General features: G+C 45.8%; 1 protein-coding gene across 1 annotated transcript in view; it reads right to left on the minus strand.

The window, feature by feature from the left end:
* Positions 1 to 26,697, minus strand: part of AFG1L (AFG1 like ATPase) — a 504,970-nt gene that overhangs the window by 140,201 nt on the left and 338,072 nt on the right. Inside the window, exon 8 of the mRNA XM_085611205.1 lies at positions 9,370 to 9,452. Coding sequence (XP_085467331.1) covers positions 9,370 to 9,452 — 83 coding nt within the window. The remainder of the gene's footprint in view (positions 1 to 9,369; positions 9,453 to 26,697) is intronic.

Genomic DNA, 26,697 nt, shown 5'->3' on the forward strand with positions numbered 1-26,697 from the left:
CAAAGTGATGAATCATATTGGAAAATCAGAGGGCCCATTTACGAGACTACAAGCAGACTTTGTAAAGATTCCACAATACAATGGTTTAAAGTACACCTTGGACATTGTCTGCTTGTTCTCGAAACAGGTTGAAGATCATACCACTTGGAGATCAGATAGCATTGCCATTGCAAACTTTTGTTGAGGAAGTTGATTCAGAGATATGGCCTTCCAAGTTATGTTGAGACAGATCGTGGTACTCATTTTAAGAATGGAGATTTGGAAATCATCTGTACAGCATTTCACATAAAGCAAAGATTCTATTATAGTTATCGCAGCAATCTTCAGGAGTAATTGAGAGAGCTAATGCTGCTCTCAAAAACAAACGGGCAAAAGTGTGTGCTTCAACTGGTTTGAAATAGTTTGATGCACCTTCTGTTGTCCTGATGAGCAAGAAAAGTACTCCAGACAAAGAGACTAGTTTATCGCCCCATGAGTTGATTATGGGTAGGGCAATGAGGCTAGCATGCTCTCCTTCAGCTGCACTAGTTTAAATAACTGATGACATTGTGCAAGAGTACTGCAAAGATCTGGCTGATATGGAGAAATCAGCCTCTCATCAGGCGAGTCTAGCAACAGAAGAAACAAAAGACATTGCTTGTCACAACTAAGCCTGGGCAAAGCACTACGCTACGCTCGCGTAGTTTGCAAAGTACGCGCTACTTCGCACTACGCGAACTGCACATAGCACAGTGCGAACACGCGTAGCGTAGTATTGCGTAGTGCTGCGGTCATTTTTTGCTTGCTCGCGGTCCTCAACGTCAAGTTGGCGACCGCGAGCAAGCAAAATGACATCCCGGCGAGACTTTTTCCTTGTTCGCGATCAGCAACTTCAAGTTGGCGATCGCGAGCATGGAATATAAACCTCCCGGCGAGATTCCCAACGCGAGGAGGTCAGGTTTCTCATTGCGAGTGGTCGCGTATGCTCGCGACCGCTCGCGATGAGAAACTACCAGTTCGCGTTGAGAAAGCTGAAGCTCGAGTAAAAATCTACTTGAGCAGCAGAAAACTACAGCTCGCACTGTGCAAGATGCCATTTTCAATGATTGCACAGTGCCGGTTGCTTGTCCGCACTGTGCAATCATTGAAAACGACATCTGGCACAGTGCGAACAAGGTACTACGCAGTTCGCGAAGTGCTACGCGTAGCTCGCGTAGTGCGAACTTCACTTTGCGTAGCTTCGTGAAGTGCTACTTCGTGAACTACGCCCAGGCCTAGTCACAACCTCAACCCAGTAGACTGTATAGTTGTCCAAAACATGTCAGAAAGAGCTGTTTGGATAGAAGGTTACACAAGCCCTACCAAGTGATAGTGATTTTGACAGCCAATACAGCAGTGCAATGTGCTGGAGTGCAGCAGTGGATCCACCCTGCCCATACCAAGGGAAGTGGTAGAGACAACCACTGAATCTACAAAGCCACAGAGTCAAACATCAGCAAGTGAAGCTCACACTCAAGCTCAAGGTTTCAGTGTGGCTTCGGGGAAAGCGGGGGTTGGAGGGTGAACATTTTTAGACTGGTGAAAAAAGACATGGAATCAAAGTTTCAGGTCAGTAAAAACTCTGATGAAAACCTGAAAAGTCTAAAATCCAGTTTCCAAACAGTTTTAGTTTGACAGTGAATTTGAAAGTGAAATTACAACAGAGGAACCACTTTCAATTAGCAAAAGTGACTTTTGAGATAGAAAATATCTAGATTGCTGCTGATCAAAGATAAAAGATTGAAATTAAGAACTAAAATGAACCGTTGACTGAAATTTACTTTCAGAAGAACCTGAGAAGATTTTTGAACTTTTTGTTTTGGTTACTCTTAAGAAAATTTAAGAAAAGAAAAAATCTAGTATTATTTTAAAGAAACGTTTTGCTCCTGTTTAATTTTAAGTATCACAATAATTGTTTGTCTCAGAGTACAGCAAATGCCGTAAAATTGAAGGGCTGGTGATAATATTTGCAATATTAATAGTTTTAGGGGGACTGTTGTTGTGCGTATTTAACTCAGTAGGATATGCTTCTAGTCATGTTGAATTTACTACTGTTAGAAATAAAACAAAACATGATGTACCAGTGCATCAAGAGAATTTAGTTAGAGGTTTTCAGGATAATATGTATACTAAAATGATTCATGAGTTTATAGATATAATGAAGTTTATAGGGTGTAAGTGTGTGCTTTCTTTCTCCCTACTTGACAGATTTCAATGTGTCACTGGAAAATCTACCGATAAAAGACAATAAGGAAATTAAATATAACACATGTTTGAGGCCGATTGCACAAAACAAGTATAAACCTAAAATTACTAATCAAGGTCATGTATGCATTTTTGTAGTGAAGAGCCTAATTTTATTAGAGAATAAAATGAGAGAAGAGTAAAGATTGTGAGGAACTGGGAAGAAGGAAAAGTTGTGGTAGAGCAGACAAAGAAAGAGGAAGAAATTTGGTTGTCATGCTTGCATCCTAGTTTAAAGTTAGGGAAGGAACAAAGGGGTGAAATGTGTATGGTACGGCGTTGTCCTTTGAAAGAAGAAATACTGAATTTGTAGGAGAACGTGAGTGTGACAGAACCTATGAAATAAATAAGGGCAAACTGTCTGATGGGTGGAGAGACAATTCCGAGAGGGATGCATTTTGCTTGCATTATGCTTGGGGGAAGACTGTTTATTTTAATTCACCACAGAACTGGGATGGGTCTTTGTATTTAACAGTAGTGTTTCTTAGAGTTTACCATATTATTGAAGTGGATAGTGAAATTAGTACGAGATGGGTAAAACAGAGTTATGAAAAAGTAGTTTTAGATATATTAGGTGGTATACATTTAACTGTAGGTGTGGCAATTAATGGTGTGAAAATTAGACGTCTGTATTTGCTTGTAGATAAACTGTTAGCATATTCAGCAGGATCGTTGAAGCAAGTAAATATAGAGATGATGGCTATTAGAGCCATGGTAAGGCAGAATCATTTAGCATTAGATATCCTACCAGCAAAAGTAGGCGGAGTCTGTAAGATAATAAAGGCTAAGAGGTGTTGTACATATATACCCGGATAATAGTAGGATTATTGATAAGTCTTTCTCATAAAATTCAATCTTTTAAAGATTATAGTTTATGGAAAACTAGGTTCCTGGTTTAGTGGGCTAGGTAAGGGTTTTAGTAAAGTTAGCGATTGGATAGATAGTGTAGGAGGAAGTACTTCACAATCAATCATAACCCCTGTAATAATCATAATGATTTGTGCAGTAGTTCTGTTTCTTTTTCTGAAATGTTCTGGGATGTTTGTTTGAAAAGTGTGAAAAGAAAGATGAAACGCAGAACCGGAAAAAATATGTCTATAACCAGCTAAAGTAGTCGGAGGAGGGTTCCAGAAGGAAGCAAAGAGTAATGTTGAGTGATTGATTTCCAGACTAATAACGTTATTTATTGGTTTTAGTGATTATGAAATAATCAGAGGGGGCATTTGTTAGATTTTCTTTTTCAGAATTCAAATTTCTGTGTGAGAATATGGAGTGCTAATGATTTTTAGGTTGGATCCAATACACAAATAATGAATTAAAATGCATGCAGATAAAATGAGTTTAATATGAGATGTAGAATTGTGTTTAATAACATGATTTAGTTATGCCACATTTTGGTGAAAAAACCATGTTGGAATAAATGGATTCAGTTTCTGTCTCTGTTTTCCACTCTTGCATTCACCCCCTCCCATCAGGTTTCCCTGCGCATCATCTCTCTCCACAGGTTCTGCAGAAGCAAAGACAGTTGATGTAATATTTTTCTAACAGTGATAAATACAAAAGCTTATTAATGAAACCTTTAGTGTACTAGATAGGTTAAAACATGTAAGATTTATTCTGCTGTGTTTCCATAGCTCGGTTCAGCTTTGCACGTTCATGAATCACTTTTGTTTAATGTTGCATGGTTTGTTCAAAACATCTCCGGCTATCAGTGACGCAGAAAGGAAGGATGCTTTCTTAGAAATGGGATTGCTCTGACATAATGCCACTGACATGCATCACTCTGATTCAAAGAATTATTACATAGGATCATGCCATGCTGAATCTGTTCTTTTAGCTACTTTTCTATGAAGGAATTGTGTAGAAGAACCCCTTGATTGTGGGGGTGAAACAGATTTTCCTTGCAGACTTCCCAGCTCTATTAGGGATACTGTCCGACCTTTCTTTGATTTAGCTATTCATTTGGGAAATTAAATGATTTTTTACTATTCTGTATTAACTGTGCACACCTGAGCCTTCATGGCATTTATTCTGCATCACCTGATTTTGAGATATCTGTAATAAAACATTGTTTTAACTTCTTCCTGATCTAGGACACTTATTGAGTGGTCCAACGTACTTATTTTTGATACTCTGCTAAACTGTTGGGTGGGGTACCTTTTTACGCAGGATGAACCCAGAGTGGAACCTACTAAGGTAAATTGTGGAGATCTGAAAATCTTGTGGTGTTATGATTATTGGGTTACAATTCTAATTATTGGGGTGCAGGGTTCCACTTCCACATTTCTAATCACAAAGGAATAATTTGAATAGATGTATTTCTTCTTCTATGTAGAATGCTTAAAACAGGGTTTTCGGCAGTTGGCACTGATAACTGGTTAAAGAAGTATAACACTAGTTATCCCCCTTTCCAATGGGAGAGGTAGTGTTCAAGGTTAACCAAAAGGCGAAATCCTTGAGAGTCTTTCACGATGATCAGCTTTTGTTTGATAAATAGTTGAATCATGTTATCCAGTCATTGACTTATCTTACCCTGCTTAGACAGACACGTCATCATTTATCTCAGGAACACAGGTCCACTATAGCAAAAACCAAAACTGGCTTACCGATTGATTATGGCAATGCACTAATGGCAGGGATGGTCAAGAGAAATGTTAACAACCTGCACAACTCTATTAAATAAGCAATTTGTGATCTTCCCAGATCACAACATAGATCTGCTTCTAAAAGGGGGCTGAGGCTGGCTTGCTGTGGCAACCAGAATAGCCTTCAAGGTGCTTTCATTTACATATAAAGCACTGTATGTTAAAGCCCTAGAATACTTTTGCATAATTTGATGTTGGTGTTGTACTTGGAGAACCTTTGGATCCTCAGGCAAAAATGCTAATTCCTGTTAAGTATGTGAGGAATAATGCAGGGGCAAATCGTTACCGTATACAGCTAAAAGGAGGACTTAAGATGCTCCCTACTACTGCCCCCTTTTAAGAAAGCATCTACGCATAGATCTTTTAGTGACCTGGCCACCCAGTTCTTTTCTGGGCCGCTCAGCACAATCACTCTTATGGGTTTCCTGCGCTATACAAATCTGGTTGGACACTGCCAATAAGTTCCCAAATCAAGATGTACACAAGAGTATAAAGCAAATTTACTGACAATGGACATTGGGACATATCTGCTGGGGACATTAAACATTGTGCCTTAAACGATCAGAAGAGTTGAAGTGACGAGAAATCTGGAAAGACAGACATGAGAGAAAAGAGACCAAACTTCTAAAAAAAACCAATGTGTCAATGTTCCCAAAACTGACAAACTGTTTGTCAATCATAGACAGGAACTAGCATTGATGGAATGACTTTTGTTTCTACTTGTGTTTCTGGCGATGTCTTTACAAGAATGATAACGCTTTTCTTATATCAAAAAAGACAGTGTCTTCGTGGCCAATTACAAAATTGAAAACAATAACGAGGTGTACACTGATGTTTGCACAACTAATGATAAATTTGATGAGCGTAGGGTTATTTTCCATTACACCCTTGAAGTTTTGATGTCTATGGCACTTGCACCATTCATGGAGAATATATATGGCCTGATTCACAGAGATTTTGCAGTAATGTACTCAGGGCTTACAAGAGTACTCCTGGCTTACACTTGAAACACACTAGTAATACTCCAGTCATTGGGAATCAGGACCCTGTATTCTATACTTATATTAAAGGGTGTTGGACCTGTCTTCTTCAGTCTTTGGATTCTTGTGTCTTCAAAACGTCAGCCATTAGCTTGCAACACTGTCAATCACCTCTTTGACCCGCCAAGAGTATTTTGGTGTCACTATTTTTCAATTTGTTGTTTAGGTGAGTTCTTCCGCCTCCCTTGAATCTGCAAGCGACCTAGCAGCACAAGCGATTCAGTGCTATCAAACGCATTTGAAAATAAAAATAAACGAAAGCAACCCATTTCTCTGTGGCGTCCCTTTTTTAGACGCTCATGTATGAACTTATGCGCCAGTCCACAAACAAGTACATGCAAAGCCAAAAGCACACAGAAGACAAATCTACTGGCTTTGGCTATGCTTGTTTTAAACAAGCATTTGCAATGCAATAGGTCTCACATTTACGAGACTTTGAGCTATTGGCATTGTAAATGACAATGCCATTTATTTATGAGTTGTTTTTAAAACAGAAAAATAAAAGACATTGTCATTACAATGCCGACAGCTTAAACTCTCGCAAATGCGAGACCTATTGAATTGCAAATGCGTTTGTGATATAATTTTTTTTAAAAAGCGTTAGGCAGGACAAATCTATTTGAGAAAATAGTGCTTGGCGGCTGTAATTAAAGCCACCGAGTAACAACACACATAACAGGGGTGCCGCCATGGGAGGTTACAAAATGAGACTAAGGAGGGACTTCTAGGCCTATTGGCCAATGAACAGCCACAGTTTACAGTGGACAATGACACAAACCAATGGAAACAAGCATTTACACTGCAATAGGTCTCGCATTTACGAGAGTTTGAGATATTGGAATTGTAAATGACAATGCCTTTTATTAATGTTTTGGTTTTAAAAACATAAATAAAAGGCATTGTCATTTACAATGCCAATAGCTTAAAGTCGCGTAAATGCAAGACCTATTGCATTGCAAATGCTTGTTCATTTTGGTGCCCAGAACTGTTTTCTGTCCCAGTCCGACCCCCCAGATATATAATCTACTCTATAAATTCGCCTGGCAGCAGCGGACAGCCAAATGCCACGGCGCGTTTGTGCGTCAAGGTCTGCGACTGAGTTGGGTGGATTCAACTCTATATTGTGTGCCAGGCTCTGCCATCTACCACCACGGTCTGTGTGGGTCAGGCTCTGCCATTCGAACACCCTCTAACTCAAAAGTGTGTACCCGGCCTTGCAGCTGTGTACCACGTAGATCTTCACTATGTCCGTTTTCCCGGCATGCCCCACTCGTCTTTCTAGTGTCTTTCTGCTAGCTCTGCCCAGATATAGCATTGTGCGCCACCCCTGAGCAGCACCTGGCATGTCTTCAGAACTCAGGCATTCCTCGTATTCGCATATGATATAATTGGCTTTGATGGATGGGGTAATCTGGTGGAATTTCACAAGCCTAGTGCTCGTGATTATTAACATATTAAAATGTCGATGTGTGTGTTTAAGCGTGTGAAATGTGTGCCCCATGGGCTGCTGTGGTTGCTGCAAGCCTGATAAACTTCTTTTGAGGGAGGCGTGTTCGGACTGTTGGATGTGACTGGCACCCTGTGTCAGGTCCGGCCTCTGCCCTAAGTAGTTCCAGGCGCGCCCCTCCAAGCCGGTCATCGGAGTTCTTCAGCCCCCCTGGAAAGTGTTTAGGAAACAGAAGTGCTAGGGATGTGTGTGAGCATATTCCGGACACATTTCTCATACCTTAAAGACGTGTGTATCGACAGCCCTAGATGGATGCAGACAGGAATTGATGATGGAGACGGGAGGGGCGGCGCGCAGACAGCAGACACATGAAGAACATCTCTTCACAGCCATTCCTAGTACTGGCCGAGGAGGCTGGCTGGGTTCAGCCTCCCCATCGGTGCTGCATACTGAAACCCCTGGGTGGGGTGACCTACCTTAGGCCTTACACCGTACAGGACACACACTTCATAAAAACCCCAGCGCAATAGAAGGCAGCACATCATTCATGTCACCAAGAGGACATGAATGAAGCTGCCTCCAGGGCTTGGATGAGGCACGCAGGATGCGAAAGGTGAAATGCTTTCGGTTTGTCTGCCTTCCTGGTGTCTGTTTACCCCACTCACACTTCCTCCTGTGAAGAAGAGCTGGGCCCCGCCCCCTCCCCAAAGCCAGAACCGGCTCCTGCTGCATTCCTCGTGCCGGGCTGGAGGAGTAATGCCCTGTAGAGGCACCGTGGAATGTCGTGTAGTGTAAGGCCCCGCCCCATCCAAACTGGTTCTTCAACAACCTGGCCAGAAGCTGTAGGGTCCATTCCCGTCTGTTTTATGCCCCTGGGAACACCACTGAGGCTGGGAGCAGGCCAGCATGTCACCTGTGGGTCACGTCTGTCTCGGGGAGCTGCAGCCGTCCCGGGCGCGATTCCGCATTATCGGGAGGCAATGACTGTGTGCAGAGCAAACACCGCCATCTGGCATACAATGTTATCAGGCGGGGGCCATCTCCAGCATCACTTCTGACAAGGAGCGTAATCGGGAGGAGGCCGCCGAGCTGATAGGAAGCAGGGCGGGGGACGGGGGGGAGAAGGAAGGAGGTCTCATCTTTGTGAGATGTGGGAAAGGAAGAGGGGGGGGGGGGGGATTGAGGCTGACATTTCCATGTCTCCACACTCGCTGCTGCTCCCAGACTTGAAAAGACGAGATACGTTGCTGCCCGTAGTACATTGTTCCAGCTGAAATAATATTGCAAACAAGCGGCCGTCGGCCGCGAAAGTGAAAGTGATCGGGATCGCGATCAAACACATCAAAGCGGCCGCGAAAGTGAAAGCAAATGGTGTGCAGGCTGCCAAATGGTGCGCGTGCCCGGCGCACATGCACTGTATTCGGAGACCTGAAAGCACTCGTTTGCACTTCCAGATAACCCATTTACAAAAGCTCTTGCGAGAGCAGCGCTAAAGCGCTGTCTCAGGCGAGACCTAAAAATGGGGGGAGAGTGGGCGGAGCTTCAAGTCCCTATCTGAATACAGCATGCCTAGCAGAGCAGCGCGTGCGCTGCCCAGGCTCGACCTAAAAAGGGACGCACTGTGCAACCTTTCAAGGCACTTTGTCACTGCGCTTTTTCTTCTACAATCCATTCCAAATTTCTTTTAGATATTATAGCTTCACATGGAGTGGTCACCTTTCTGAGCTAGCTCATAACTAATAGTAGCAAATGTGTGTTTCTTCTGCCATAATGCAGCAATTTTGTGCCAACAAACTGACATGAGAGCAGTAAACATGCTTTCAAAAATATTTCAGATCAACAAATTAAATACAGTATGCAATTTACACAAAGCGCTGCACGGCAAAGCCCTAGGGTACTTTTGAGATATATATGAATTAATTGACAACAAAATTCATTTCAACAGAGATTGAAACAAATGTAAAAATATACTTACAGGAAGTAAAGTTTCCCTGCTGAAGCAAGCAATCTTTTTCTATAATCTATTCCGGAATCCAGTTGGATGGTATGACAGTATGTCTATGGAAAAGAAATGCACCGGTTTACTGCCAACGCCCTGCCCGTGCACCAGTTTGTAGCTTCGCAGACTTCAGTGTACATAGCAGGAAATATTACGTGCACCAGGACTTACTTTTCTAATGAAGAATAAAGACTACTACATATAACATTGCTTTCCAAGGCCAATTTTAAAACACGCAAGATTCTGTAGAGCTGTGATACCAATAGTTACAAGCATTGACAAATCCACTAACCAGGCTTTTTTAACTGAAAGTACTTCTTCCTTGATGTTTAATTCAAGGTGCGAGAGAGTTTGTTCAGGCACGCTTGTGGAAGGGCATGGGGATGTATCCGCGATCGAATGCATTTGTGGGAGGATGGATACATCTCGACGGATAAATGGATGGATGAGTGTGAGACAATGCATATATACTATGGACTCCCAAACATGCTTTTCCGGACTCTTCCTTCCTTTTATCCATTCAACTACCAGGCGCACATGTCCATCTCTCCCAATAACATCTCAAATCTCCCATTTACTAATCCACTTCAATTAATCTATCCCCATTCACAACATTAGAGTAAATGCATGAGATCTCGAGAGCACAAACTTTACACAATCCTAAAAGAAAAAGGAAGCACATATTGCTAATTTACTACCTATTTATAGCGAACGTTGTGTTCTGAAGTAGCATGCTCCGTGCCATAAAGTGTTTCAATGCCTCAGCAGAAATAAGAAGCGCTATATAAAAACAATTTTCATTTACAATCGATGGATGATGGAGTGCAAGGAGACATGACTAGAGAGTTGGTTGAACAGACATGAGTGCAGGGATTGGTGATGGGGCGAGTGCCCGGCATGGATAGATGAATGCTGCGCGAGTGGCTGAATGGGTGGATGAGATTGCCTGCATGGATGAGACAGTAAGAAAGTGGATAAAAGCACTGAATGCACAAATGAATAGATGGTTGGACAAGTGATTATCCTTCATGCATTTTTTCTTGAAAAGGTAAAAGCAGGGCATCACAGTAGGACTGTAGGTACTCATGAGATCACGGACAATCAACATAAAAATGAACGAATTAATAATTTTTAATACAATTTCAGATATTATCAACTGAATAGTTTTGAAATCAGCTGGCCCAATGGAAAGTCTCAAGCTTGACTACCTCCATAACGCAAAACAATGGGGCGCCCTTGCAGACTGTGATGAGGGGCCCATGACCATCCCATATCTCACAGATATGTATTGGTATTAGGCTGAATGTCTGTTCCTTCCCTCCCCCCTGCCTCCCATGAGTTGGGGGGCCCCCTGAAGGGTTGGTGCCCCTCCCCTGTGCTCAGCGCCCACTGACGAACTGTGTGGAAGAGTTTTCGAGGTTGGCTGGCTAGTTCCTCATACTGCTGAACGGCTGCCATTGGCTGAGGGCTGCACGGTTTCTGCATCCTGTCATGCAATTGCCTAAGAGCCTCGACTTCCTGTTTCACATGCACAGCACGCGTGCTTCCTGCGTGAAGACAACTCTGTGCACTGGTCGCACATCACGTGCTGTACATCAGCGGGGCACTGTGTATGCTTTGTGCACAGTGCTGTGTTGTTGCTCACTCCGCAGACGCCATCCCCTTTAGGACTACACACTCCGGCTCTTCTGATATAAGCCCTCTATATGTGTATAGCAGTGCTATGTCAGGCCCAGAGAAGAAAGCATGCCTCATGCAATGCACCCACCAAGACATTCTAGCCAGCACTCCTTTGCAGTTGCTGAAGCACCTTTGCAAGCACTAGGTAAAGCTGGAGGGTGATGTGCAATAGCGTATGCCTGCTTCTGGTAGTAGCAAGGCACAAGTCGGGGGTACACGGCGTCCACCCACTATTTTCATAGGGAGGATGCCCTCCACCCCGCAAGAAGTGGGCCTCTCTGAAATATGCTGAACTTGTCCCGGCGTCATTTTCAGGCACCAGGACACATTCAGCAGCACGCCGGCACCTTGCCTGCTTTCTTTCAGAGCAGCAACGTGCAGACGGTGATGGGGAGATCGTATTTCAGACTCCAGCTAGGCCCAAAGGCCAAATTTAGGCAGCCACCAGGACTCCTTTTGGTTCACTATCCTAGTTGGGAGCTATCTGAGCATCACACCTAGATGCAAGGGAGGGGGAACAAAGGGAAACAGCTTGTTACCTTTTCACAAATACTTAAGAGAGACATGCTTTTCACTTGGTTTAATCCCTGTATATAAGAGCTATGCATGCACTGTAAGAATGTCAAATGTGCTGGTCTGTCCCAGTATTTGCACAAACAACATTTTAATTACCATTATTTTTTTGTATAGGCACTAATCCTCCTAATGAAGGTGTCAGAGCGCTTTATATCTCTGTCGCCAAACACCTGCACTTCCAGTTCTAGACCAGCCCCAACTCCACACTCCGCTGCACCCTCACCCTACAGACCCCCCCACCCCGTGCCCCCTTCGCCTCCACCATCACCGACCTCATCGCACCCCACGCCATCGCCTCAATGGACTACATACCCATCGGATACCTGAAATTCCACCTCAACAACCCCAGCGACCACAACTCCACCACCCTCCTCGCCAACATCGGACTGAAACAACTAGTCAGCACGCCCACCCACAAGGCAGGACACACCCTCGACCACATAGTCGCTGGGGGAAACAGAACCCACTTTAGCCTCAGCACGCAACCCCCATGGACTGACCACCACTGCGTACACTTCTCCGTCAAAAAACCCAAGCCACCCAAGACTGCTCCGCGTCCTCCACGAAGAAAATGGAGCAGAGTCACCGAGGAGCAGCTCAACTCAACCCTCAACCATGACACCCCCACCGCCACAACCAACGCCAACCTCGCAGCCAGAAGAGTCCACACTTGGATCTCCACCTGCGCAGACAAACTCGCTCCGCTACGCAACTCCGACAGACAGCACCACAGGAAAGCCACCTGGTTCACCGCCGACCTCCAAGAAGCCAGACACACCAGAAGACACCTCGAGAAGTACTGGCGAAACAACAAGACGCCCGAAAACCACACCACCTACAAAGACCCCATTATGGAATACCACTAACATCCATTGCATGGTAAATCACGGGCATATTTGGAAATGAACACTTGGTCAATCGTTGGGTATACCTGTTGCACTCACTTCCGGCAATATTTGATGTAAGCCCTGTACGGTCTGCCATACTAGTTAACCATGCTGTTGTACCATACCATGTACTTATTCATTTGCTCGCTACTGAATATGCTGTTTATTGAAAAATGGAAAAATAACAAAATGTCAATAAAGATATTTAAAAAAAAAAAATAATGGAATACCACTAACACATCAACCACCAAACGAACATTCATCCAGAACAAAATCCTCGCCAAAGCCAGCAACTCCAAGGAGCTATTCTGCATCATCCAGGAATTCACCAAACCCCCCAGCAAAACCACAGATATCACCCCCTCCCAGGACCTCTGCGACAAGCTTGAATCGTTCTTCCACATGAAAATCAAGAACTTCTAAGACAACTTCAACGACCAAACACCTGACGCCGCAACCACCGCGCCTTCCAGCAACACCAGTCAGCCCACCATCGACTCCTGGACACTGGCCACGACCGAAGAGACCGCCTCCACCATGAAAGGCCTCCACTCGGGGGGCCCCCATGGACCCCTGCCCACCGCACATCTACCACAGAGCCGCCATCGCACTAGATTTACGACACACCATCAACACCACCTTCACGACCGGCACCTTCCCCGACAACTGGAAACGCGCAGAAGTCCGACCCCTGCTTAAGAAACCCTCAGCAGATCCCACGGACCTCAAAAACTACCGGTCCATCTCTCTCCTCCCCTTCACAGCAAAAGTCGCACAGAAGACCGTCAATGCACAGCTAACAAAGTTAATTGAATACAACTCCATCCTCGACCCTTCCTAATCCGGATTCCGCAGCAACCACAGCACCAAAGAACACCCTACTCGCCGCCACAGACGACATCCGCACCCTCCTCGACCAAGGCCTTACCGCAGCACTGATCCAACTCGACCTGTCAGCAGCTTTCGACAGTCTCCCGCCGCATACTCGCCTCCAGACTACACGACGCCGGCATACAAGGAACCGCCCTCGACTGGATCAGCTGGTACCTCACTGGCAGAAGCCAACGAATCAGACTGCTACCCTTCCTCTCCGAACCCACGGAAATCAATTGCGGAGTACCCCAGGGATCATCACTCAGGCCAACCCTCTTCAAAGTCTACATGGCCCCCCTCGCCGCCATCGTCAGACAGCACGGCCTCAGCATAGTATCCTACGTCGACGACACCCAGCTCATCTTCTCCCTCACCAAGGACACCACCATCACCAGACTCAACTTCCAGGAAGGAATGCATGACGTTGCATCCTGGATGAGCAACAGCTGCCTGAAGCTCATCTGGAGAAGACAGAAGTCCTCGTGCTCGGAACCACCCCATCAGCATGGAACAACACCTGGTGGCCCACCGTACTCCGCAGCCCTCCAACCCCCACGGACCATGCCAGAAACCTCTGCATCGTACTCAACACCTCCCTCTCCATGAACAAGCAGGTCAACGCCGTCGCGTCCAGCTGTTTCAACACCCTCCACATCCTCCGAAAGACCTTCAAATGGATCCCCGCCCCTGAGTCAAGAAAGACAGTCACCCATACACTCATAACCAGCAGACTGGACTACGGAAGCACCCTCTACGCCGGCATCAATAAGTCTCTACTCCGCAAGCGCCAGACGATACATAACATCGCAGCCAGACTCGTCCATGGCATCCCCCGACACAAGCACATCAGCCAACAACTATGGAACCTCCACTGGCTCCCCGTTGAGAAGAGAGTCACATTCAAGATACTCACCCACACCTACAAATGCCTCCACAACACAGGACCTCAATACCTCAACGAGAGACTCGCCTCCCACGTACCCAAACGAAACCTCTGATCCACCAACCTCACGCTTGCCGAAACCCCCGCATCTGCAGAGCCATAACAGGGGGAAGAGCCTTCTCCCACATCGCGGCCAAGACCTGGAACGAGCCCCCTATCAACATCAGATGCACCCCCTCCCTGAACACCTTCAGGAAGGTGCTCAAGACCTGGCTTTTTGACTGAACAGAGCAGCTGCCCCCCACCCCTCCCCAGAGCTTTGAGACCCTCACGGGTGAGTAGTGAGCTTATAATTCCAATTGATTGATTGATATCACCCATGCACATTATACACTGACAATAAATTGTATACATTTGTAGATCAATGTAGATGATGTGTTACATAAAACAGTTAGGATTACAAGGCATAGGAGTCACATGTCCTTTATAGCTCACTGTGCTATATTAGAAGGATTACAATTTATGAACTGCAAGGAACAAAATGATCTCTGTGTTAGAAACAGTAATCTACTTACCCAGCTACATAAAATAAAAATCTGTCATCCGCATGTTGGATGATGTGCTTTGCAGGAGACACACTAACCCACAATGCTACTTTGATTCAAAACTGGGACTAGAGAAAACACACATCGCGCCAGCAAACGCGTTACCCTCCAAAATTACCTTACCATTATTTTTGTTCTTTGGGATTTACTGGGCACACAAAGATCTCTGCAGCAGGTGATTAACCCCATAAGCTATTTAAAAATGCAGACTTTGCAGCCAATTAAACAGAATATATTTACTGCCTCATTTCTCATTGTCAATTTCTTTGTGTCAGAGTTTTTACAAAATAAATGTGTAAGCTGAGGCCCACATTGTGCGTCACTTTTTTGGCAAACTCTCATTTGTTAAATCTCGTAATGCACTCAAGTGTACAAATGATAGACCTGCGAAACATATTTGTGAGGTGTTAAGATCTGAGGTCACTCCCTGTGATTTCAATTCCTTCTGAGGTCATGGGTTGTGATGCCACTTCCTGTGATGCAGCGCCGTGATGTCATGCACCATGATGTTACTTGCATACTGCCTAACTTGGTTTGTCCCCCCACTTCTTTTTTTAGGACTTGTGCCCTGGGTAACAGCATGCGATCACGTAAGCATTTTATGATGGGCTGATGACAGGTTATGTCTGAGAATCTCAATGTACCTTCATGCACTTGTCAGGAGAATGCCAGGTTTCTTTAAATTAACACGTCCTCGTCTTGATTCACGCAACAGCATTTTTCTAGCATGCACAAGGACGGTAACATAAGCATGGGTACAGAGTAGAGCTGAAGCCGAGGAGAAGAGGCTGGCGCTCTGTGTTTGAGTGGTGATGTCAAGAGCACAAGTACTAACTCACACAAGTACTAACTCACTGAGTTAGTGTATATGCTGTAGGCAAAGCTTGTTCCCCCCAAAAAACAAGTGCACACGTCCCAGAGAAGAATTACTATATAGGCGCGGATTTGTGCATCAACGGTCCTGCTTGAGTAGGAAGTAAATGTCAACTGACACTCCAGGGGATGCCTCTCCCTCTCCAGGCTAGTCTGTTTATTGCACTTGTAAAATGGCTGCAGGCCTCCATTTTGGTGAAATGTTACATATCGTGAACTGCAGATACAGTCAGCTAGTGGTAGATGAGAGTGAGCAGATCAGTAGGTGTATAGCACGCATAACAACCAATAGATGATAGAAACTGAACTTTTGCCCCTCTCAATAGAGACTGCATTAGTTCTAATCTTTGTGACTGGCACAGGGTGTGTGAGAGGCACACGGCAAATTAGATGTTCTGGCTCTGAGCTACCGCTGGAGCGGTCAGTGCAACTATGGAGCACCCAGGACCAGAGCTAGGTGTGTCCACTGGAAGGTTATGGGATCCATGGCTGGGTCGAGTTTACTCTGATGTGAGTTGGGTGTGTTGTGCACACAGCAAACGAGAAGAGATGTTTTAAGGCATGGACAAAATGCAGGGGCGGCTCCTCCACGTGGGCGTCGGAGCATTGCCCACTGCTTTCTCGCAGTGCGAGAAGCAGAAACGTAAACTGATATAAATACCATTTTACGTTTCTGCTTCTCGCACTGCGAGAAAGCAGAAGAAGGGTATGCCTGGTTGGGGGCGGGTGGGTGGACGGGTTTGGGAGGAGTGGCTAGCCCAATGTTATGGGCGCTGACTTTTTGGTCGGCCCCAGGGCACTCTCAGTTTTCTTCATGTAGGCTGCTGCGCAGCCTGCATGAAGAACAAGGCCTCTCCATAGACGCCTGTAAGGACAGCGTCCTAGCCAATCACAATGCTGCCATTGCAGCTTTGTGATTGGCTTAGGGAACGAGAGGGAGGCTGCCTGCTTCTGCTTCCTTTGAGCAGAAAGTAGGAGACGCAACGCGGGAGTCCGGGACCAGAGGGGAAGGCATGTTTATTTTTATATATTACATTTTATTTAATTACACCCCCACCCCTCCCCGCGCGACCCCCTCCACCCACACGTGTTTCATGCCGGCTGCTACTGGTAAAATGGGCTCTGGCCCAGGACCCTAGCCTTTCAGGGGGCCCCCTGATAGAGCCAGTTCCGATCTGCAGAGAGACTTGTCCTGATGACCTTCGATAATTATTAAACAGATTGTTTTAAATATCGTTTTGTTTCATTTATTTTTAATGTGGGTGATGTGTGCGTGTTTATTACAGATGTTTTCCATAGAAATGTGGCGTTTATGTTTCATGCAACATCCAAAAATAAAGTTTATTTGAAGTCACAATAGGACCTCACATATGAGAAATGGGAGGGGCGTCGCAAAGATTATTGGCAGTAATATTACTGAGCTGTTGCTGTGGAGCAATATTGAATACTATCCGTGAATATTAGATGTAAACAGAGTCTTGGCCAAACAGGGAATGAAAGGGTTGAAATTGAAACAAATTAAAAGATGTTCCGAACAGGGGCCCCCAAAATCCTTAAGATGTCCCTTCAAGGGGCAGTGCTGCTGCTGAGGACAACTGTTGAGCAAGGAAGTCTTTGGCAGGGGAGGGTGGAAACGGCAGTGACCGTCACGACCAGTGGTCGAAAATACCAAAGAACAGTGCTCAAATGCTACAGTGCCCTACCTTGAGTTTATTATCAAAACCTTCTGCCAGAGAGGTTCTTCGGGTATATGGCTGGTTAGAGGGTGGACTGACCTGCCAGTGATCCTGATCTTATAGCCCTGTCTCTAGTGCGCATGATTTTTCTTGGGCCGTGACTCCATCCTCACAGAGTGCCCTTGCAGGGATAATGAGCTAAGCGGATCCCTGGTGTTTGTCTTATAAAGACTGAATGTGTCCACCTGTGAACGTTGAGTTGATATTAAATAACATTTCTCTTTGTTTCAAGTAATCCGTGTTGGCTGGGTCCTTGTGCCCTGCCTGCCCCAATGCCATCTATGGTCAGTTAGCCCCCCTTGTCCCAGACCCAAACATCTTATGGATAACTCTTATAGCCCCACCTGCCAATGTGGACAAGAAGGGTTGCATCAGAACATCTTCTGTTAGCCCACCACATTTCTCACTGACAGGATGATGTTCTTCATGTAGGGTTTTTCTCCTGTAAGCACCTCCCCTAACGCCCTCACCTCCCACCAACCTTCCTGAGGGAACTGCCTACATACATGCATTTTTGCTTACATGTTGTTTTGCATACAAACATGGTCCAGCACATCGCGAAGCAAAAAGGTGCAGTCCACTCTTGCTTTTAGCCGCGCTCTCTTTCAGTAAAATTAGGACTGGTGCCACACTCAAGACAATATATTTGTTAATGGTACAATTAAAATACTAGGATGTAGCGTTTAGTGCACTCAAACACATGGTGCATATTAGGAGTGCTTCACTATCTAGGTCTTCTAAGCAAGGGGGAAATGAAAAGTGAACCTCTGCATGAGACATGCTTCAGTCAATCGATTAGTATGCAGCCTCCTAAAATCCTCTGCAGAAATCACATTGTTTTTGCACTCTAGGAGCTGAAAACGGTCTTAGGCTGACCTTCACCAACTATGTATAAAATAAGATGTAATATTTAGAACAGGTACATCTATGTTAACATTGCCTAAGAGGAAATGCACAATTAGAACAGTGTATTTTCATTTAATGCAAAATGCTCTACATGCGCTATAATGCAACTAATGCTAACTTGGTGTTTCTTGTTATGAAATGTGTTGTGTGATGAGATCCAGACACAAATTGAACGACATGGAATACGAGTATAAAAAATAAAAAAAAATTAAAAGAGAGGGGGAAAAAAGAGGAGGGTGTGCGTGAGTGTGTATTTGACTAGCGGCTCCCAACACCAGATCGATCTGACAGTTGCAGTGTTTATGCTATGGCTGTTTCAAGTTCAGCAGCAAGTTTGGTCCACTGCTAGGGGAAGAAAGGCCTCATTTGGGGTACAGTCCAGCCTGCAGCGTGTGGATGGAGTTCTAACAAATCAATACAACACTCAAGATGGCCACGAGCCCCCGCAAGAGTGTCAACTTTCATGGGAGGATGCGGAGAAACCGCAGAAGGATGAGGACCCGCTGGATTACATTTGTTCCTCTATGAACACCAGAGATGGCTTTGGTTCTTGTTGAGGGTTCTGTTGTGTTTCTGCAGTGCTGGCCTGGTTTGTCTTGCCGTCCTGGATTTTGCGTCCACTTATTGTGCTCTACTTGATACTATAGTGTGTCCACTGATTGATGGCTCCGCTGTTAGTGGAGAGGGCAGGAACTTTGTGTGGGTTCTGCCTCTAAGGTTAGCGGTTGTATTAGTTGGTGTAATGAGGAACCTAGTGCTTCCACCACCCTATGGATACCACCAGCCAGCACCCTAATAAACTGGCAGACAGTCTAAGACATGATGCTTTTGCTTGGGTCCAGACAGAAGACCGTATTCTAAATGACGCCCAGTGGTATGCTGCTAGTTGGAACACACCAATACATGGAGAAGAGCTGTTTGTGATAAGACATGATGATTATAGATCTATTTTACGTTCTTGTACTTGAACAATGTTGAATTGTGTTAAATAAGATGAGTATTATGGGTAACATTATTGATACCTCAGGGCTAAACACGAAAGGTGTAAGGCTGAAAGTCACCTACACAGTGTTTATGCAACAACATGCTTCTGGATTTCACTTCCTGACCAATATATGACTTCTTGTGGCGGGGTCCCACGTAGAGTACCCTGCAAGAGCTCTACATGATTTAGTACTTGCTCACCAATGTAGGGAGCACCCAAAGTGGTACTACTTTTCACATGGGTGGTTACTGTCCCTATAAAAAAGTAATGACACTATTAGTGGTTGGTGGCATATGACTAACTGTAATGTGGTAAAAGCCTTTTTATCTGTGCCCATATGAGAAGGCTAGTTACGCGGTCCCTGCGTATATACTGGTAGTATCCTAGATAAAACCGAGGGAGTGAGAAGAAGCTGCGACGGTCACCCTCAGCTTACCAGTACTTAATGTAGTAAATCAAAGTAGAGGAGACCTTCAGGTCAGCATTCTTTTGGTTCTCTTTTTTCCTCACTGGCAAGGAAACCCTAGACCTTTTTAAAAAGGACTCACTTGGCCCACAGGTACAACATGGAAAAGTATTACCATTGGGTTTGTATGTATGGCACACTTGAATGAATGAATGGCACGAAAACAAAATCACAAATATGGAGCTATCAAAAATCTGAGCCAAACAGATCTAATTTTGGCACAGAAGAAAGCCAACAGACCCTTAAGGGCAAGATGTATTGGCTGAAACATGTTGACCTGCGCACGGTGGAGATACTTAAGCTCTAAAATAGTGTTGCCACCACTTTTTAACCTTGTCAATGAACTCTTCTATTAAATTAGTATTAGGGTGTCATGGACAATTTTAACCCTCATTTGTGTGGGTTTTCTCTACTTTATTTTATTGTATATTTCTAGTATGTCATGACTGGGTGATTGTAGGTGGTGTGAATGAGAATGCTTGAGAAGATGAGTGGAGTATCGATTACTGGCCCACGCTTGTTCACTGAGCCACTACGGTTGTAGAGTGCTCCATTGTAAAGTAATGGGGAAGAGGTAACAGGTCAAATGACCTGCGCTCTACCCCTCTTCCGTGTCTGCCCTCTTACACTGCTCTTAACTTTGCTCCCCTCTCTGCCCCTCTCCGCAAAAAAAAGTGTAAAGCCAAGAACTCCCTGTGGGATTTGAAGTCACACCCACTGAATGGAGTATGAAGGATCCTTTATGCACATTGGCCCTGGGCTAAAATAGTTGGCGAAGGTCAGCATATGACGTAAGATTAGCAAATATTTGGGCAATGATTGGCCAGGAGCATGGTCAAAGCTACAAACTTGTACAAACAGATAGGACTCTGGCTCATCGTCCGCACCCTGTTCTGCCGGAGAGGCAAGAGCCAATAACAGCTTGTGACTGGTCAACTGTCAGCTACTGAAAGTGCAAAATCAGAGTGACATGTCCTCTATGGCTAGGTTGTCAAAGAGATGTTTCACACCTGAAAGAAATACGCGTTGTTAGTCTCGTCTCTCTCCAAATGGTGGAAGTCAACTTTTAATTTGGGTGGCCAGCTTGTTGGTGTCCAAGTGCTACCACGCTGGATACAAGCTGTGCCCTTAGGCTTATTCAGTATTTAACATTTTACTTGTGAGAGGTCAACATATCTGCGTGGAGGAAGGCTAAAACCAGAGGTAGAATCTTTGGTAGTCCATCTAGAAAAAGAAGACTGCACTACGGCAAGTCAAGAGAGAGAAGGAGTTAGATTGTCAAATGTAAAGACTGGGCCTTTCCATGGATCAGAGTCAAAGTCGAGCAAGTAGTGCACTTCCATGAGGAGTCTGAGACTGTTGAGCCTGGAGTCCTGCGCCCACAAACTCCCACTCTCTATAACCTGTTGCACGACGGCACATGTTTCTAAGCACCCGTTGCTTCTGTGAGACTTCGAGTGATTACTCCACTACATGTGTGCCTCTAGTCCACTGCATGTGAGACAAGTCTGAGCGCATGTGAGACACTGGGTATGCCTTGCATGCCTCTGTACATGCCGTTGCTCTTTAAGAGCCACCTGCAAAAGTCTTTGTGTGCATCCACCACCTGAATATTGTGGGGAGCTGTAATGCTAGAGTGAGGTCCATGTGTTATTCATTGGGCAGCTACACAGAGGTTCCATTTACAAGTAGCACTTCTCCAGTGGGAGGGTGCCTTTGCCACTACTTGAAATCACAGTATTCCCATTCATTGACTTCAGTCCAGCATGAGCGCCCATATGCCTTCACTGTCGCCATCCTCCAAGTTTTTATTCTGCAGACTGTGACTGCTGAATCCTGTGAACCATTCAGAAAAAAAAACACAAACACTGTTGGTACAAAAGATCCCTGGGCAATAAAGCCGCCTCTTCAACACAGAGCCGCTGTAACAGACTGTGGGTGATTCTGATCACAAACTAGGCAAGGTATCTAATAGTAAGATCATGCACACTTATATCTAAGACTGTAGTTGCCGCTCATTCTGTTGTATTCCTCCTTTAAGCGCATCGAAGACTTGAGACATTGGTTATTTACTACAATAATTACCCAAGTACAGATGTATGCCATAAAACTACCTGAAATTACTAAGCATACTTTCTTAATTTTGAATGAAGGCGTATTCGTTTTATATAAAAAAGACTAAAACTGCTTGGGCAATTTCAATGTATTAATTGAGAAGTTTATTTGCTAGCAGAGCTAAACGTCCTACCTCACACTACCCTCCAAAAGTAAGCCTTGACTGTTATTACCTCACTATCTCCTGAAAGAGGAGGTACATGGCATTTCAGTGAGCTCATAGTAGTACCCGATTCTTATGTCTTCTAGGACAACGAAAATAATTGTCACAGGGATTGCCTAGCGCCTCTTTTAGTCGCACAGGCCCTGAAAATGGTAAAGGATTTACAAACTCTTAGCTACTCAACTTCGACAGGTGACCAGGAATATTTTGTTTCTATAAAAATGTAAGATACGGAGGGGATTGTTTTGGCATACAGCTGGAAACTCTAAGGGCCTAATGTATATGCTGGCGGAAAGGGTACTCCATTGCAACGGCGATGGAATACCCTCTCTGCCAACATAATGGTCCGCCTACCCAATTTAAATGTGGGCGGACCTTTGGTGTAACGACAGCGGAGACTACTCTGTCTTGGTTACAACCCCTAATGGAGTATGGGCTGTCGGAGATTGGCCTGTATGTCTGCCCATCTAATTTAGATGGGTGGACCAGTTTTCACTGCTCGCCACTGCCAGGAAAACCCTGGCGGTAAGAAGCAGTGACAACTGTAAAATGCCCCCCACGCCATGGTTGACAGCGCCCCTGGCTAGGGGGGCATTTTTAAAATCTTTTCAAAAAAGAAAATCCTCCTTTGGGATTTTCTTTTTGAAAATGAAGGGAAAACAGATAACAGCTCTATTATGTTTGACGGAGCTGTACAGCAAAGTTACAATACATTGGCAGGAACCGCCTTGATGGCAGACATTTCAAAAATTGACAGTCGGGTCCTCCACCAGGGTGACAGAGTAATTTTCCCGTCGCCCTGACAGAGGACAGCCCCAGTGCCAAAAATGGAATTGGGTTCCAAGTCCATTAGACATTAATCTATTTTTGTATTCTGCAACTAATTTTAAGATCTAAACAAAATAGAGATGAGTGATTTGTTTTCCTACACTCCTCGAACTTAACACAGATAGACTGGCTATTATATCATGTTGCTTACAGATTTATTTTCATTTCCACCACCACCCTCCGCACCTGGTCCCCGATCAGCACCGAAGACACCGTCCGCACGATGAACTCCATCCACTCCGGATCTCCTACCGACCCCTGCCCTCACCACGTCTTCAACAAGGCCGACGCTGTCATCGCACCCCACCTGCGGGACATCATCAACACCTCCTTCGACACCGCTACCTTCCCGGAGAGCTGGAAGCACGCCGAACTCAGCGCTCTACTAAAGAAGCCATCAGCCGACCCCACCGACCTCAAGAACTACCGCCCCATCTCGCTGCTCCCGTTTCCTGCAAAAGTCATCGAGAAGACCGTCAACAAGCAGCTGGCCGCCTTCCTCGAGACGAACGGTTCCCTCGACCTCTCGCAGTCTGGCTTCCGGGCCAACCACAGCACCGAGACCGCCCTGATCGCAGCCACCGATGACATCCGAGCACTGCTTGACAACGGAGAAACAGCAGCCCTCATCCTCCTAGACCTCTCCGCGGCCTTCGACACTGTCTGCCACCGTACACTAGTGCAGCGACTCAGCAACGTCGGAATCCAGGAGAAGGCACTCGAGTGGATCATCTCCTTCCTCGCCGGAAGGACACAGAGAGTCCGCCTCCCCCCGTTCAGATCTGAAGCCACCGAAGTCATCTGCGGCGTTCCTCAAGGCTCCTCGCTCAGTCCAACCCTCTTCAACGTCTACATGAGCCTCCTCGCAGACATCGCACGCCAGCACAACCTCAACATCATCTCCTACGCCGACGACACTCAGCTGATTCTCTCCCTCACCAACGACCCCGCCACCGCCAGAGCCAACCTTCACGAAGGGATGAAAGAGGTAGCCGAATGGATGAAGAACAGCCGCCTGAAACTGAACTCGGACAAGACGAAAGTCCTCATCCTGGGATCCTCACCCTCCGCCTGGGACGACTCCTGGTGGCCCCCCGCCCTAGGCAGCGCACCCAAACCAACAGACCACGCACGCAACCTGGGCTTCATCCTGGACTCCTCCCTCTCCATGACCAGACAAGTCAACGCCGTCTCCTCGTCGTGCTTCAACATCCTGCGCATGCTACGTAAGATCTTCCGGTGGATCCCCACCGAGACCAGGAAGACGGTCACCCAGGCCCTCGTCACCAGCCGTCTGGACTACGGCAACTCCCTCTACGCCGGAACCACCGCCAAACTCCAGAAGAGACTCCAGCGGATCCAGAACGCCTCAGCACGACTCATCCTGGACATCCCCCGTCGCAGCCAAATCTCCGGACACCTGAGAGACCTGCACTGGCTACCAGTCAACAAGAGAATCACCTTCCGACTCCTCACCCACGCACACAAAGCCCTACACAACCAAGGCCCAGGATACCTCAACAGCCGCCTCAACTTCTACGCTCCCAAACGCCAGCTTCGATCGACCGGCCACGCCCTCGCCGCCGTCCCCCGCATCCGAAGAGCCACCACAGGGGGACGGTCCTTCTCCTACCTCGCCGCCAAGACATGGAACTCCCTCCCGACCCACCTCCGCCTGACCCAGGACCACCTCGCCTTCAGGAAGCAACTCAAGACCTGGCTGTTCGAGCAGTAGCGGACCCCCCTCCCCCAGCGCCTTGAGACCCTCTGGGTGAGTAGTGCGCTATATAAATGCTTTGATTGATTGATTGATTGAGAATAGTGTAGTTACTAATGGCAATGATGTTCTTTCCTTTGATGCAAAGTATGGTCTTTGGACTTTCAATACTCCGATAAGTAATGTGATATTAGGTCAAGAACTATAAATAGCTCTGCTGAATATAATTGGTTCAAGATATTATAAAATATAATTAAGTGATATAAAGATAGTGGCAGGTGAACAACATGGACATCTGTTGGATTGAGCAGTAGCAGATCCTCTGCTAAGGCAGAGGAGAGTCGCCCCACTGCTCTCAGAGCAGTGGAAAAAGGAAATATAAAATGATAATAACACAGTTATTTTATTTTTCATAGCTACGGGGCTAGGTTAGCATGGGCGGGGCTGGTGTCACAGAGAGGAGGAGTGGCTTGTGCACAATAAGTGCGCATGACGGTTTGGCCAGTCGTCTTGGGCCGGCCAAACAGTCATGCGCACTTTGCATGTTCTCCACAGGGCTGTAATACACAGCCATGGTGGAGAAAATGCACAGGCTCATGGTCCCTGTCTGAGGCCCGCACCACAGTGCTCAGACCAATCACGAGCCTGTTTGCTTCCTGCTTCAGAGTCAGTAAGCGAAGCAGAGGGACGAGGGAGGAGGGATGGCAGAAGAGGTAAGTAGTTGTAAAAAAATATAGATTTTGTTGTTTTCAACCCCCATCCGCCACCCCTGTTCCCTACCAGCCGCCCACTGGGATTGAGACCAGGCACACATAGTGATAACATTGCTGTACTTTGCAGTTCAAAAGAACCCCAGTCAGCTTAAATGCTGAAAAGCCTGTAAACGCATGGAGTGGTACTTTTTATGGACAATGATTTTTACAATGTTTTATAGGGAAATTTGATTTGATTTCAAATGCTCAGACTTTAGAGTAGGACATTCAAGCACGGAAAATTTAAAAAAACATGTTACTGCATTGTGACCTGGGTCTTTCTGTAACTTTGCAAGCCCCTTCGTGTGTGCACGCCGATCCCGGGAAGCTGTCCAAGCAGAAATTACACCCTAAAATGGGGGGCTCCCTGGCCAAAAGAAAGAATAGTATGCTCCAGGGCTAAACTGGGTTATATAGAAAAGGTTGCGGGTAAAATTGACAAAGAAATTCAGTGTGTTGAAAGAAGGCTCACTCTTGCACCAGTCATTACCAGCATTGATGAAGTTACTATATTTGATTCTCCCCCTGGTTCCTATTTCCCAACCAGACGAAGCTGCCGCAGGCAGTAGCACGGGGGATCTGCCATGTGCACAGGCATCGTCTATTGTCTTGTCCCTCCAGGTTTTCTCAGGGAGTATGTTAACTTGCAAACCACCCCTAATATGGAACCGGATCTATCTTGGATGAATGCCACATGGAACAGTTCTGCTAACCATATTCAGGTTTGGTATTATGAGGTGCCAATTAAGTTTTCTGATGGGCCACTTTGCCTCTACCAATGAGTTCATCTGCCCCAGCGAAGAGTCCTCCCCCTAGAGCATGCCCCACTTCACTTTCTTCTGTAAATACTACAAGGCTTATTCCAAAAGGTTTTTAGTTCCACTAATTAGAGCCTGTGGTATTAGATGTGCCGATTCATCACCTTTACAATATACCCAGGTGCCAGACTGGATCGAGAAGCTTTCACAGCAGTAGAGGAATGCCACTCAGCAAGGATAATATCCACAACCCCAGGAGGATGATTGAACGCATTCAGCTGCTCCATCTCAATGCATTGTGGTCCAGATTGCGCAGGACTGTATGCAGAACTTTGCCCTGCTGCTGCGACATAAGGTTCTCCCGAAGGACTAACCTGTTTAGCGAACAGATGCTCGTGCACAGATTTTCCGGGTACCACACTCTCCTGCCCAATCAGGAGCCACTAAAATGAGCTGGGCCCAGTCGTTCCAGATCTTCTTCACAACTCAGGGCAGCAGGCG

This window comes from Triturus cristatus, chromosome 6 (genome assembly GCF_964204655.1).
Source record: "Triturus cristatus chromosome 6, aTriCri1.1, whole genome shotgun sequence".
NCBI lineage: Eukaryota > Metazoa > Chordata > Amphibia > Caudata > Salamandridae > Triturus > Triturus cristatus.